The sequence below is a fragment of the Balearica regulorum genome, chromosome 8 (genome assembly GCF_011004875.1).
Source record: "Balearica regulorum gibbericeps isolate bBalReg1 chromosome 8, bBalReg1.pri, whole genome shotgun sequence".
Lineage (NCBI taxonomy): Eukaryota > Metazoa > Chordata > Aves > Gruiformes > Gruidae > Balearica > Balearica regulorum.
The window spans coordinates 30,157,789-30,172,841 of record NC_046191.1 but is presented as its reverse complement, the minus strand read 5'-3'; the positions used below and the strand labels follow the sequence as shown (position 1 = coordinate 30,172,841).

Here is a 15,053-nt window from a genome sequence, read left to right as displayed (position 1 = left end):
AAACTGCTCCCAAACAGTTTGCTGCCCCGGTAACCATCTGCGCGGCGGTTACAGAAAATGTCAGCGCACCTCCAAAAGATGGGACGAGGCGGCAGACGCAGGCGTGCGGATCTTCCACGCACAACCCTCGCAGGCGCTGTGTTCCCACCCGTGGGCACCTTTCACTCGGAGCACCCAGCTCCTTCCGACCGCGGCGGGACAGACCGCCATGCGGCCGGGGACACCCCCCCTCCCGGCTCGGGGCCCACCCGCCCGCTCCGGCACGGAGGCGGCAGCGCCCGGGACCTCGCGGAGGGGGGACTCCGCCGGCTGCCCGAGCCCCGGAGGCTCCGTCCGCGCCTCGGCCCTCTCAGGTGCGGGAAGACAAACCGCCTGCCGCGGCCGACGCGTCTCGCCCGGCCCCGGTGGACCGGGACCGCCTGCCTGAGCGGGGCAGCGGGCCCAGGCCCGCCCGGAGGGCTCGCCGAGCCCGGCCTTCCCTCAGGGGCCGCCCCCGCGGGGCCCCGCCGGGCTGGGGGGGGGGAGGCCGCGGCCGAAGGGGCGGCTCGGCGCGCCGGGCGCTCCCTCATTTTTTTCACTGGAGGGCAGCCTCGGCGCAGCCGGGCCGCGAGAACGGCTGCTCCCCGCCGCCCGGCCCTCTCTCGGCCTCCTTCCCCGCCGGGAAGCGGCGTGGCGGCGGCGGGGCCCGGCGGCGGCGGCAGAAGCAGCGGCGGCAGCCCCGCTCCCTCAGCGGGTAACGGGGCGGGGGGGGGGGGGGAACCGGTGGCGGCGCGGGCCATGGCGGGGCTGCCGCTGTACCACGTGACGCCACGGCGCCCCCTCCGCGCGCAGGCGGGGTCTGACGGCGACGCGGCGGAAGCGTCGGACGTTGAGACCGCCCCGCGGAGGGGCCGGCGGGAAGTGAGGTTCGCGGAGCCGCCCCCGCCGCGGGAAGGCGGCAGCTTCGTTCCCGCACGGCGCGGAGAGGCGGTGGGAGGCGGCCGGGGCAGCGGGCGACGGCGCCGCGGGGCGATAGCGGGCAGGATGGTGGGGGGGAGCGACGGGCAGGCTCAGCCGGACGCCACCGAGCTGAAGCGCAGGCGGAAGAGCCCCCGGTTGGCGGCGGCGCCGGCGGAGGAGGCCGAGGTGGAGGCCGCGACCGAGCCCGGCCCCGGCGGGGCGCTGGAGGGTGAGCGCCGCGGGCGGGCGCAGCGCCGCGCGGTAGATCCCGTGGTTGAGGGCGCGATGGGGCGGCGTGAAGTGGGGCGGGCGGGCTGCGGGGCAGGGCTGTAGGTGCAGCCCGGGGTCGGGGGGGCGGCGGTGGGGGGGGGGGGACCGGCCTGCGGGACTGAAACGGGGGGTGCTCTCCCGCACAGCCCCGCTGGAAACACTGGGGGAGCCCGGTGAGTCTGAAAGGGGTGTCTGGTGCTCCCGGGCTGCAGCCGGTGGGCTTGAACGGAGCTGCCCGGCCCTGCCGCGCCCTTCACCGGCTTCTTGTTCCAGGAGACGATCGTCACTTTGGGATTCCAGACTCCTTGACTCGACCCCCTATAAAAGCGTGTAGATCGGCAGGTAGGTTTTAACTCGGAGAGGTTACCGGGTGCTGAAATGCACAAACCTGGGGGGAAATGAGAGTTTACTGGGGTTTAGCTCCTTTGCAGGTTTTACCGTGGTTCTGGCGTACAGGCGAGGAAATCCCTCTGCGGTTGTTACTCCATACGTAAGTGACGAGGAGTGCTTCTCGGCCTTCCAAAAGGATGGGTGCGCACCAAAGCCCTTAGGCGGCTGTTTTACCTAGCGCGTCGCTTGGAATAGTGTTTTATCGCAGCATTAAAACGGGGAATAACTGATTTCACCAACGCCGCTTTGTTTTTAAAGGCTGAATTTAAATAAAGTAGCTTGAGCTGCAAAAAGAGATCGCTGTAAGACTGCTCTGTGCAGTGAGCACCATTGCTTATGAGGAGGTGCGTAACTGGGGCTTGCTGGTCCTTTCTCTGAAGCACCAAGCATATGTTGGTACTTGTTCTTGGACACTGTTAGCTCTGCATGACACCTTGTTTCTTTATTTGATGAAAATTATATCCTTCTCAAAACTGGAGAGCAATGCTAACTTTCTGTAGTGCAGTCAAGTGGCTGTAGCCTGTCATTCTAGCAGAAAGCTGCAAGAAAATCCTTTCCTTTTACTCTGTCGGTCTATTTTGAGTGGCACTGTATACAGCTATTCTCCATTCCCATCTGTACTCTTTGGACAGGGCTGTCGCCAAGCTCTCGTGACAGCCGCAGTGCATGGCCTTAATTATGCTTCAGAAGCAGAACTTCCAGGAGGCGTGGAAAAAATCTTGTCTTGAGGGAGGAAGAGAGAGGTTATGAGTGTTTCTCTGGGAAAGTACAAAGATTTATCTGAAAAAAGCTGTGGGAAGCTGTTGCTAACAGGGTGCTACACGCTTAGTATTTTAAGTGTGGCTGGGCTGCTTTAGGAGGTATAGCTGAGCAGATCTTTTTTTTTTTTTTTTTTTTCCTAATGTAGATATCTCTCAAAGTTAGTTTGGGGGAAGACGTGTTCTCCCCCACCTCCCTGAGCTCTTAACAACAGTATTTGATTATATTCACAACAAGCATAAAAGTACAAAAGACCTTAATGCTTTATATAGAAGAGAAGGGTAATTTCCCCCCTCGCAATCCTCCTACCTGTAGCTATGGAGCGTTGGGGGTTTTTTTGCAGAGTTTAGGGGAATGCAGAGTCTGTGAGGCTAGGGGGGATTTTTATAAGGATGTAATTGTCAAGCTTCCCTGAGAGCAGAATGGAAGCAAAACCACAACTTGAGAAACTGGTTTCTGGCTTCTGCTTAGAGGTTTTAAATATAGATTAGGAAACTTGCTTCCAGAGCTAAAAAGCTTTAAGAGCTTACAAACCTTGCCTTGAATCAGGCATCTTCTAGATCAGATATATGCTAGAGATAAGTGCTAGCAATCTCCATTGAAGTTGTCTTAAAATATGAAAGTAGAGTGTGCGACTGTACGAGTTACAGGCAGGTGCTTGGTGGTTTTGGCACTCGAGTTTGTGCTGTCTGTAGTTGCTGTGGAACATTGCAGCATGTTGCAGGCTTATCGCTGTGTTGAAAAAGATTGAACCCCCAGGGATAGATACGTACTAGACTTAACAAGTCCCACTGTTAAAATAGCGGCTTTATATTTTGGTTTATAAACCTGTAGTTTATGAACTCGCAGATTTCTAATGCCTTTGATTAAAGTGGCGTATGAAACGGGGATAGTGAGAAGATCGCCGTCTCTGAGGAGGTGACTGTGCAATAGGTGGGTGGCTAGCAGATTTCAGGTGGATTGGAAAATCCTCGCTAGCTGCCTGGGAGGCAGGAGTGATCCTTTGGGTAGGAGGGTTATGGCCTTGTAAGGAAAGAACAGGCATGTCTGGACTGGAATTTATATATATTTCTAGGAAAGATAAACTTCATAAAGGGGGAGTTTACTTTTCTCTTACAGGATGCCATGGGTGCTGTCTGCTTGCACTAATACTCTCCCTGTTGGTGATACCCACTGTTGGAGAAGGTGCTGATTCACAAGCTGTCTTCTTGTGCGAAATGATGATGTATAGATTTAAATCTTTCCTTTTTACAACAACTTTAAGAATGCTTTGAGAGACACAGAGTACTGATTGAGGGGGGGAGGAATTAAAAAGTATGGACTCCATGAGTAGCCCTTTTTAGATTCATAGATCTTTCTGGTCTTTTGATTACTAGCCACCACTACTAGTGAGATTTGTCCTTGCGAGACCTCAGTACATAGTGAAATAATATGGGTATGTTGTTTGGCATTCCTGAAAATCAAGTAATTTGGTGAGTATCTTCATTCTTAGCTTGGTGGGAAATCAGTCACTTAACAGCTTTTTAAGATGGTTTTGAAAATATATGATCCCACTCACCATGTGCAAATACTTTACTGTTGTACCTATGATTTAATATCTTAGTTTAAAACTTAGAGTTTTCTCCCTTGTTTGTGTTTTGGGTCTGTTTTGTTTTGTGTTTGTTTTTTTTTTCTCCTTTGTATGCTTCACATACACTGGCATACTAAAGCTGCCAGAGCATATTAGAAATAGGCTATGTTTTCTTGAAGTAAAATTAATAAACACTAGGTGGCAAGCTGTGTGTTGCCCTTGTGCGTACGGTAAAAGAGCTATAGAAACACATTAAGCCCCGGGAGGACCCAGTCCTGTTAAAAGAATAAAAGGACTTTATGCTTTCAAACCTCTTCTCCTGGTATTCTGCTTTTGGCTGGCTTCCCAGCCTTGACCTTTGCTCTGTGACTCCTGTCACCTTACAGAGCTTTATTCTTTCCAGTTAGTAACATTAACTAAGTTGGGTTTCAGCATCTGAGTGGCTCTGTAATTTGGAAAACAATCTGAAAGTGTTGATTTAGTTTCTTCCCAGCTACCTGAGGGGATTAAGTTAGGAGCATAGGTGCACTAGATTGCAATTATGGTTAATGAGAAAGAGACCCAACTAAAGGATGGCTTGGACTACATAAAAAGGAGACTTATGTTCTATATTTGTTTCTCTCTCTTTTCCCCTCTGCCTAATGCTGTGGAAGACAGCGCAATTATTGTTTGCAAGTTGTCTGTCCAAAGCTGGGGGGAAAATTCTCTTTACTCCTGTGTTTGTGTATTTACTAGTTTACACTGAATCCCTTTAGTGTAAGGCATTTCCTGGCATTTGGTGTCTTGATGTCTGGGGTTTTTAAAGTGTTTTTAAGCCAAGGATTCCTAAAAATGAAAAAAAATATGTAAAAAAGTAAATGCATGTGGTGGTGTAGACAGCTATATTTGTAGTGAACTCAAATTTACCATAAGCTTTTCAAGTCTTAGTTGCTTTTTTGGTTACATTTTAAGAAAGTAACTCTTGGGACATGACAACTTGAAAATAACTGATTTAGGTCATGTATGTTCTGAAACTGTGTCTTGGTCCTTCAGTTTTGAGAAGCAAGCACAAATGATACTACACCTATATCAATCCTCTCTTTTTTTTTTTTTTTTTCTTTTGCCTTCTGACAGGCAGTTCTTCAATTTACTTTCTTCAGGAGAATCTGATAAAGGAAAAAGCAAAGGCTTATGACAGTAACGAACCTGAGACACCAGCAGGGCTTCAACCAAACATTTATACGCCGTTAAAAGGTAACACCACCAGTTTTATCAGTACCTTTTCCATGATGTGACAAATGATTGCTTATATGTGCTAAACTGTCATTCTTTCAGTTCTATTACAAAAGAGGGAGTTGTTGACTTGAAATCTGAATGGATGAAGTTTTTTAAAAAAAAAAAAAAAAATTCAGGGTGTACTCCTGCCCATGAGTCAAATTAAAACTGATAGTAGTATGACAGTCAAATGCTTGGGTATAAAACCTTAAAGTTGAAGAAAGCAGAGTTTTAAACTTTGATACATAGCTGTCTGTTTTTTGAAAAGCAAAAAAAAAAGATAAGTAACATCATACCTGCTTCAAAAACTGTTATAAGAGTGGATCTTTAATTGCCTCAGGCAATGCAAAACAAAACTGTTCTTTTTCTAAAAAGACAACTTACTTTTGACTTTAGCGGGGGGAAGCTGACTATACCAAGTGATTTCAAAGTGAGGGAGCACTTTTTCTCTTCAATTGCTCTGAGATTTTTCTTGATGTATGTCACAGAAGCAATAGGAAAATACAGTGAGGAAGAAAATAAGGGATACTTTTTAGCCCAGCAGAAGGTAGTTAGGTTACTACAGGTGGTTTGAATACATCCAATAAGATATGCTATGTAAGGGAGGTTTTTAGGAGAGCTGGTAACTGGTCAGAGGGCGAGGGTCAGTAACAGTCCTAATCACACAGTGTTTATGGGAGAGCACTGAAAGCAATCGGGAGCGCAGACTGACAAAACTCGAATGTGAACCGGGTAGCTGAGACGTGCACAAGAACCCATCTATGGCAGCCTGCTGTTTCCCAGGCGCACGTGCAGGCATTTTGCTCAGGCAGCGAAGAACGTGCCCGTGTTTGCTGGAGCCCCTCTGGTCTGATAGCAGTGTTGTTAAGGTGGTAGCTTTATACTGTCTATTTTGGGGGTTGTTTTTTTTTTCCCCTCCTGCTGAATGGTTTTGGTTTCAGAAGTAACAAATCTGGTACCCTCCATTAGCAATCAACTAATCCTTCCCATCCTTTGCATTTGATTGTTATTGCATCGTTACTTTTCAAAAGAAAAAATAAGAATGATAATTTTGTGTCATATTAGGAAAGGCAGGGTGAAGGACCAAATTAAGCCCTTTCTATTAGATAATAGTGCCTTTCTCCATCTACAGAGGGTCCAAGAGGCTGTCATACGGCACAGACTTGGTTTGGCAGTACAGCATATAGTCCTTCCCTAAATATCTTTGAAAATTTCATAGAAAGAGCTAAAAGCACGTATGGCTTGTCTGTCTTATTCTGACCTCTGATGTGATAACCAAGTGCTTTCATCTGTGCTTTGGTTTCAGAAAGAAAGGCTGACTTCCTTGAGAAAAATCAAGAGCACTCTTCAACAACATCACAGAGTAAGTAAAAAAAATAGATACCTAGTCTTTCCCTGTAATTAAGTGAAAAGTACAGGATTCTTTTCCTTTCCTCTGCTTACGGTTTTTCCTGTGCCCTGGGGCAATCTGTCTGGCAAGGCTGAAAGGGACCGAGGAGGCAGATCCAAATGGAAGCTGGAGAAGGCAGCGCATTCCAGAGCCAGAGCCCTTCTCTGAGGTTATTCAACTTGCTGACCACAGAAAATGACCCACTTTTTCTTTTCTATTTCCCCCTCTCTTTTTTGGCTGGGTTAGGAAACTTGTGGGACAATCAGTAAATGCAGAGCATGTACTAGTGGGGCTTAGCTGAGGAAGGGAACAAAACCTTTACCTTTTGGTAGCAGTGAATATTAGATTAGTTTGTACGTATCACCTTCCCTTCTAGCCTTTCCCCGAGTAACGGTGGCCTGCTAAGATTGAATTACTTGTCTTATACTCCTGGAGAGGAGCAGCATTTTTCTTTGCTGGCAAACTCCAGGCTGTTCATCTAATGACCTTGTGTTCCAGATTTTTATCTTTGGCTGTTTTTGTGGATTTGTTGCTTTGGGTTTTTGTTTGTTTTTCCTCTTGGAAGAGTACTTGAAAGAAGAGGGGGGGAAAAGTGTTCTGAATTCTTAGCAGCCTCTGTTAATGTCTCAGCACTTGTTTCTTTCCTGAACAGATACAGATAAACTAAGTCTTGTAACCCTGGAGGGCGTTGTTTGGAGGTTTTTTGAGGGTTTTGTGTTGTTGTTTTTTTTTTTTAAAAAAAAACCCACAGTGCCTTTCAGAAGTGAAGTTTGTCTTGTGGTAGCTGCACATTTGTGAAAAATGAATTGATGCAGGAAGTTCTTACTAGTTAGGTACTTTTTCTTTCCTGTGCCAGAGGTAATAGGTGCTGCAGAGTGACTAGTTGTGTGTTGGGTGAAGAACTGCGGAAAATCACTTGAAACTCTGAAAGCTCTAAGGTATCTGCAGAAGTTACACGTTTTGAGTTAGGCAAGACAAATAATTTGCTTGGCCTTTGTGCAAATTGTGTTGTAAAGAAGGCGAGATTCTTAGGTAGGGTAGGATCTGGTTTTAGACTGTTTATTGAAACATTTTTTTCCTTTAGGGTATGAATCACAGCTGCCTCCTAAATATGAAACCTAGTCTCTGCAAACGGGGCTACATTGTAAAATATTACAGAATTGAGGCGATTTTGATCTGTTAACTATTGGAAGACTTACATAAGCTTAGCCAGTTACAAGCTCCATGTCTGTGCCCTATTGAGGTGGGGGGTTGAAATTACAGAATAGCGTAGCTCATTAAGCCAGTTAAGCTCCGGCTTAAACCAGAGCTGCTTTTAGCACCTTCTGTGATTACATTCATACAGAAACAAGGTTATAGAATTTATTTTAGTGTTCTTGAAATAACTACTGCAGGGTGTGTTTGTTCAATTTATTTTCAATAGTGCCATTGACAGTACCCTGATTTGGTTATATATTATTAAAGAGCCTTCAGCTTTGAACCAGTTGCCATAGTTCACAAGGAGCCAGAAACTTTTGTGTCTTTTTAATTAACTGACTAAATGCAGAAAACATGCTGACCGATAATTGCACTGTATATATTCATACTGGTCTCTTGGGAAAGTTGTTTGTAACACTCTTCTATGGATAATGTCTCATGTACTTTGTTGTCTAAGCCCATTTAAATAAATAGACCAAAAGTATATTTTGAAGTTGAAAGCTTGCATTTTGCTTTAACAGCATAATTCATCCCAAGAAACTGATTGCTGATGAAGCAGGCCTCTGACCCAAGCTAGATGGAGGGGATATGAGACTATGCCTTTAACATACTACTTTGCTTTTGCTACTTATGTCTTGCATTATGTTGTTTTTCTAATATGTGTGTTAATTGAACTTCCATTTTTCTGTCCCTTAAATTCTTGAGCAAAATCAGGAAACTTAATTGGGACATGGGATCCTTGTGCAGAAAATAACAGGTTGTGAAATCTCTGCCATTTCATCATCTCGTACTTGAAATGCATCCCTTTTTATTTGCATAACTTGTCAAGAGTTACGTATCTTTGCGGGTGATTTGTGATAGGTTGGGGACTTGCACTTTTTATGCGAGATTGTCAAGATGGCTTAAGAGCAGATGTTTGGCAAATGGTGCAGATGGAGAGTTGGTCTGCCAGTTGAATGGAATTTCTCAGGCTAGTAATAGAGGTGAATGTGTCATTTCCCTTTTTCAAGACTATCCTTGCCCGAGCAGAGGAAGGCGAGTGATGCAGAAAAGAACAGAAAGCCCCATACCTGATACAGCTGTACCCAGGATGAGCTCACAGCCTTGCCTTTGCTCCTACTTAGCAGGGTTTGCTTCAACAAGGTGTCATGCAAGGGTGCTTTTTTAACCTTCCTGTAGGCTTTCTAGAACTTTGTACGTAAAAGCGTAACTAAGAACAGCTTTTCAATGAAAATAACAGTTTGGTGATTTCAACTCCTTGCCATATTTCACGCTGCAAGATTGGTTAGAATTGTTGTCTTAGTATTTTTCTCATGTTTCTTTCTTCTTAACAGGCAGAAGTAAATTTCGAGATCAGCCCAGTATAGGGAAGCAGTCACAGCCTTTGGCCAAAAGTAAGCCTTCTGCTTTCACTTCTAGTTCATGTGTGTGTTACATTTAACCATTTTCATGCCTGTCCAAGTATTAGCTTTCCTGGTAGCTGGTGTTAAACTGAGGGTCCTTGCCAGAACAGATGACTGGCTTGCCTAGGGCATGTGTTTTCAGCACTAAGGAAGTGTCTTGTATAATGGGTAACATTTCCACCTGAATTTAAGGTCTTCCATCTGTAGTGTTTACAAGATTTGCTCTAAGATTAAAGGCAGGCCTGGTGTTCTTATTTAACAGTTGTTGTGTTGCTGTCCTGATAAAAGACAGGATATAAAAAGGTAGCATAAGGTATACAGTTCTTTCCCGTTTCCAGGGAGCTTGGCATATTTTGTCAGTAATTTTACTGGGAACAGAATCAAGCCTTATGCTTGTAGTAGGTCAAACAAGTGTTAATTTAACTGTCCAAATAAAAAAACAAATCAAAATATCTGATATTCTATATGCTTCCTGTGCACTGTTTGTTGTGTGTACTCTTTGTGAAGCTGACTAATCCAAAGACCACAAATGTTTTCTGATAGTGTTGATCACCAGTGTTTGAGATGCAAACACTGCTGCAGAAACTAATTTTATCTTTATGGGTATAGGGAGGAGAACGAACAACACAGAAACCATTCTGGTGATGACAGGTTTTGTATAGGGCTTTTTCTGCAGAGCCTAAATGCAGGAAAAAGCTTGATCTTTTTCAGAACTGTTTTAAGCTCTTAGTTTGGATATGATTAAATAGAATGGAGTATTGACAAACTTTCAGAAGAGCTCCTCTATCAGAATAATATCCAATTTCTTAGTCAATCAGAAAATGTGTAAAAAAAAAAAAAAAAAGTCCTTTTTTAAAGCTGTCACTTCACTAAGTTGCTAAAGAAGTTCAAAGTTGTGGGGGTTTTTTTAACTAGAACATCATCTTTATGCTCTTCAGCTGCTGTACCAGTAGCTTGAGAGTGGGATGAGTTCATTGAATTCTACTGTTTCCTCTTATTTTCCTCGTTTGTTGACCTCTGATTCCTTTTAAAACATTGTTTTCTTCTTGTTTGCTCCTCCTTTCTACAGATGATGGTGAATTGCAGAGTGGATTTCACAAGAGCCGGACTTTGTTACTGGTTCTGTTAATTGGTGTGCCATTGCTTTATGTCCTGTGGAGTGAAATACCAAATCTTCTAGATGCAACTTTGTCAAGTAGAGATACTCAAATTCTGCAAGCGTTTCGGGCCCGGATGAAGAAACTTAAAAATACTTACCAAAGTCAGGACCCCAATCTGTGGAAAAGAACCCATGTGTTCCTTGAGAAACACCTTAATGCTTCCCATCTGCATTTGGAGCCAGCCATCTTACTGTTCACAGCTGGCCAAGAAGCTGAGAAAGCACTGAGGTGCCTAAGTAATGAGATTGCCGATGCTTTTGCCTTCTCCCAGAATGCTACTACAATCAAAATTAACGGGGCCGACAAAGCCATATTGGATAGTGACATTGTCAAGCTGGAGGTAGATAATGAGCTCAGCTCTGGGTTCAGAGAAGGCAAGAAGGTAGCGGTGGTGCATCGATTTGAGTTACTGCCTGCAGGTTCCACCTTAATCTTTTACAAGTACTGTGACCATGAAAATGCAGCATTTAAGGATGTGGCTCTTCTGCTGACAGTTCTCCTGGATGAGCAGTCGCTGAGAAAGAGCCTCACTTTGCAAGAAGTTGAGGAGAAAGTCCGGGATTTCCTCTGGGCAAAGTTTACCAGTTCAGATGTTCCTAGTTCTTATAATAGCATGGACACAGATAAGCTGAGTGGACTGTGGAGCCGTATATCTCATCTTGTGTTGCCTGTTTGGCCTGAACAGGGCCTCCTTGTGGAGGGGTGCACATAAAAGTTACCAGAGAGGACTTGGGAAAGGAGGAAGACAGAAAACGTATGTTGCAATGGCTGAACGGGGAAGAGCTTACTGCAGCTGCTTAGCTCAGGCAGCATACAGGCCTTTCTGTGCAAAGAAACTCCACCAAATGGCAGGGTTGTTTCTGCTCAATTAACTCTGACTTGTCTAAATCAACTGCAGACTGTAAGCAAGGAACTTGCTAGTTGTTGGTAAGTTGTGTTCAGTGACTTATTCAGGCTTGGCGTCCTGGAGCTGGAAGTAAGTGTCCACTAGTGCAGAACCACTCATCTGCTTCTGAAGCTGTCTTGATGCACTGTTGGCTTTGCTGTGAGGATCCTTTGCTGGCGGTGCATAAAGCTGGTATCGCGTTTGACAAGGGGATAGGATGCAAAAACATCACCTTCATCTGCCCGAATTGCTTACTTTTCTTCTACTGTAAGAAAAAAACCTAAACTGAAAACGATGATAAAGTGATGCAAGTCTAAGCACAAGCTTTTTCTTGATCCATCTGATCACAACATATATGTCAGCTGTCTCTGGTGACTTCTAGAAATGGCAAAATTGCTTAAAAGATAGTGACTTGTAGAGAACCTTTCAGCAAGCATTTCTTCCTTAAGTGAGCCTGCCCCAAACAGTTCTGGAAAGCGAGAAGAACTGAGGTATGAAGGATTGCTTGACGTTAGTAGTACTGACGTCAGTTGAATAATCCCTCAGCACCTCTCTGCCTTGCTGCTTCCAGGATTTCTCTGCTCTTTGTCAAAGTTTTGCAAGTCTTAAAATTTGGAAGGAAATGGTAAAATGTCAGTCGTGTGTACTACAGACCTGTTACATCTCCTTTCCAAACAGAAGTTTAGGAAGATATAGATTATTTCTCATTTTAATAAGATGATTATTTTTGCATAAAGAGAATTTATTTATTTGTCATAATTGGTATCCTAGAAAAATAACCTTTCTTCATGTGTCTGCATATAACCTGCTGCTTGCTGTATAAGCTTCTAGCGAAGGCCAGATTAGCAATGCATGTTTTTAAAATACGTTTTTTTTTAGTGCCTCATGCTGAGAATCCCTTGCACCAGACTGAAAACATGTACTTGTATCTATTGTAAGTATTTTGTGTACAAAATAAGAGAATTGCAGCACTTCCATTTCCCTGCCATTAGTGTATGCTCTTGAACTATTGGTCCGTGTGTATTTGGTTTTATTGAGTATGAAGGAACATGTAGAGGCTGCTCTCAAATTAATAGGACATTTTCTTGTAACAGATGAGAGATTAGTGGCTCTTGGACCCATCCTTTACTCAGAAGCACTTTGAGCTGTCCTGTTACAAAAAGTCCTTAACCAGGAAAACCTCTTGAGGTGCTGGAGCTTCTGGCTTCTTTGCGCAAGGAAAGGTTTGGGGTGTGACGTGGAACAGACCAAAATTACCTTAAGCATATAAAAGAACACAGTTTGACAGAGACAGATCTGTGGTCACTTATACCAGAGGTGGATTTGTTTTAACCACTGAGAGCCAGCAGTGGATAGTGCTTTTTATTTTAATGGCAAGAAATAGAAACAGTAGAGAGACATGGAAGTGCTGCTGTTCTGGATGTTTAAGAATAGCTCAGGAAGGAAAAGATGGCATTTACATTTTGGACATTTCACTGGACAAATGTTTTTTAAGAAAACAACTGTGACTTATTTCAGAGTGTGTCCTGATAGCATACCTGTTTGTATATTATGTAAACTATTTTAGTAATCATTAAAAATAAATTTACTTGCTTGTTTTAGAAGCTGTTTTACGATTTGCCCATTGAATTTTAAGCAGTCAGGCTTTGTGTTTTTACATGTTTAAGATTGTTCCTTTTACCTTTGACCAAATACAGATGCCTAAAATACAACCTTTTGCAAAATTTAGAACTTTTAAGAAACTTGAGTGGGGTGGTAGATACTGGGATGCAGATGTATTTGCTAACATCAGGGCTTTTCTCTTAACAGGGAGCATTTCAGGAAACGGTAGTAGCTCTGAATTGTCTTTTACTTGGTGTGCTTGTACTAATTCCTCAGTTCTGATTTCAGCTGGAACTAATAAGAAGATATGGTTCACTTGTTTCATTAGTCTGGTACAGGAGTCAGCAGCTGACAAAAGGGATGACTTCATTCTTGTTCTCCTCCTAACTGCATGTTCCTGTACCTCTGCTGTTGCAAACTAGTGCACTGTGAACAGACTGGAGGGACAGTCTTACTAAAAACTAGCTTAGGAAAAAAGTATATAATTAGCAGAATTGGCAACCACAAAAGAAGACTAAGTTATGACATGAAGGCAGGAGATTCCATGCTCTTATACAAATAAAATATATGTAATCGAGGATATTTTCTGTTTCTAAAACTGCTTCCCCCCCCCCCAATTATGGGATACTAAAGAGCTATGTTCCCATAACAAGACAAAATAGGAAGGTGCCTGGAAACTAAAGACTTAATGTTCTACTTAATGTTGTGCCAGACAAAAGAGAATCACTTTTTTGGTTAACTGTAGAGAAAAGTGAGGTGTGTTTCCAAATATATGGTGTGCTACTTAGTCTGGAAAAATGAATCAAAAGCAAAATGGTATACACAATAGCCTCTTCTGGAGGAGGGGAAAGGCTCAGGATTAGAAGACTGTTCCTACTGTTGAAGAAGTCAGTCCTTTTTGTAGCTGTTTGTGGCTTTGTCCTTAAAAGACTGACATTAAATATCCACAAGTACTTAAAGCAGATCTTATTAAGTAACTCCTCCTCAGCCAGAGGTGAAGAGTAATGTCTGTCTGTGTTGCTCACAGGCAGCTGATTACTATCCTTCTTGTATAATTATTCCATTGCCTGCAGCAAACATAGCCATTTGATGTTTTCCAAACTGTAAAATACTTTGGCTTCTTCTTGAGAAATCTCACTTTTGAAGTAAACTGTCCCTAACTGTCAGCAGCTCAGCAAATTAAATAGTCTGCGACAGCAAAAATGTGCTTATATAGAGCAAAGACACCACCTCTGGCCTTGGGACTGAGAAGGGGATGCTTCTTGTTCTGCGGGCTTACAGATACAAACTTGGGGCAGAACACAATCTTTTGGGGGAGCTGAACCAGCTACACACCAATCTGCAGACAAAATTTCCAGCACTCTGCAAACTGTACTGGAAAATGCAGTCAAAAGTGCTCCTTGGGTTGCAAGCGGACGGACACCCACAGATGGTGAGAGCCCCTTTGCAGGTAGGCAGGCGAAAGGTGGAGCGTGGTCCTGCCTCTGCTCCCACTGCCACCTTTGTGCACCTGGAGGATGGCAATACCCATACTGCCTTCAGCAGTGGATGTTGTAGAAGGGATCCAAACAATGGTGCAGCCCCATCTGTTGTTACCTTGTCTCTCACACCTTAGTCATGTTGCACTGAGCAGTGGAGTTTTGAGCGTGCTAAGCGGGTTTGTTAAAAGGACTAATTTTTCCCCCCTCTTTTCATACCACAAAAGCATTTCCTCATTTTTCACAAATTAAAAAAAGTCATGGTTTTCATATCCTTTTTTTTAAAATGTATTTGTTTTGCACTAATAATTGATTCAGCTCAGACTGAGTGCAAAAGGCAAGGTGAGCTCCGTGTTCAGGTAGGCATAAAAGTTTTTGGTGTACAGAATGCAGCTGTACACATCTGCAGTGCAATCACCAGCATGCTGTATTTAGGCAAAAAGAATCTGGGTTTGGAGGTTTGTAATGATATACGAACAACTTGCCAGATTCTGTGCTAAGACTGTCTGAAAAACTCTTGAGAACAAATCTGAAGTGATCCCTTTCTTTTATAAGCCCAAATTGCACAGAAAGAATTTTTCATGCATTGTTTCTGCTGTAAGACAAACTGCAAAATTGCAGGAGTACAGAGAAATTGTAGGGGGGGCTGTTCCTGTAGTCCTCACAGCTGTCCTGTGTCCTGTTTTATTGTCAGCTCCTGACAGTTGGACAGCCTGGACAACCTCATTCCATGTCCAACAGGTGGAAGCACCCTT

At 44.1% G+C, this 15,053-nt stretch overlaps 1 protein-coding gene across 2 annotated transcripts; it reads left to right on the top strand.

Moving 5' to 3' along the window:
• Positions 1-744: 744 nt before the first annotated feature.
• LOC104642517 (uncharacterized) lies at positions 745-12,822 on the top strand. 2 transcript variants are annotated; one of them, XM_075760388.1, is made up of 6 exons: positions 745-1,168; positions 1,483-1,551; positions 5,042-5,161; positions 6,489-6,545; positions 9,104-9,163; positions 10,242-12,822. In XM_075760388.1, the coding sequence occupies exons 1-6, from the start codon at positions 778-780 to the stop codon at positions 11,042-11,044; spliced, it is 1,500 nt and encodes a 499-aa protein (XP_075616503.1). In that variant the 5' UTR covers positions 745-777; the 3' UTR covers positions 11,045-12,822. The 2 variants fall into 2 exon arrangements, with proteins under 2 accessions (XP_075616503.1, XP_075616504.1); XM_075760389.1 differs by having other exon boundaries at positions 1,483-1,555; positions 5,046-5,161.
• Positions 12,823-15,053: the final 2,231 nt, after the last annotated feature.

Excerpts from the sequence above, each read along its gene's own strand:
- LOC104642517 (XM_075760388.1), top strand. The coding sequence starts at position 778 with ATGGCGGGGCTGCCGCTGTACCACGTGACGCCACGGCGCCCCCTCCGC. Across the intron at positions 1,169-1,482 it reads CCCCGGCGGGGCGCTGGAGG|GAGACGATCGTCACTTTGGG; the intron begins GTGAGCGCCGCG and ends TTCTTGTTCCAG. Across the intron at positions 9,164-10,241 it reads GTCACAGCCTTTGGCCAAAA|ATGATGGTGAATTGCAGAGT; the intron begins GTAAGCCTTCTG and ends TCCTTTCTACAG.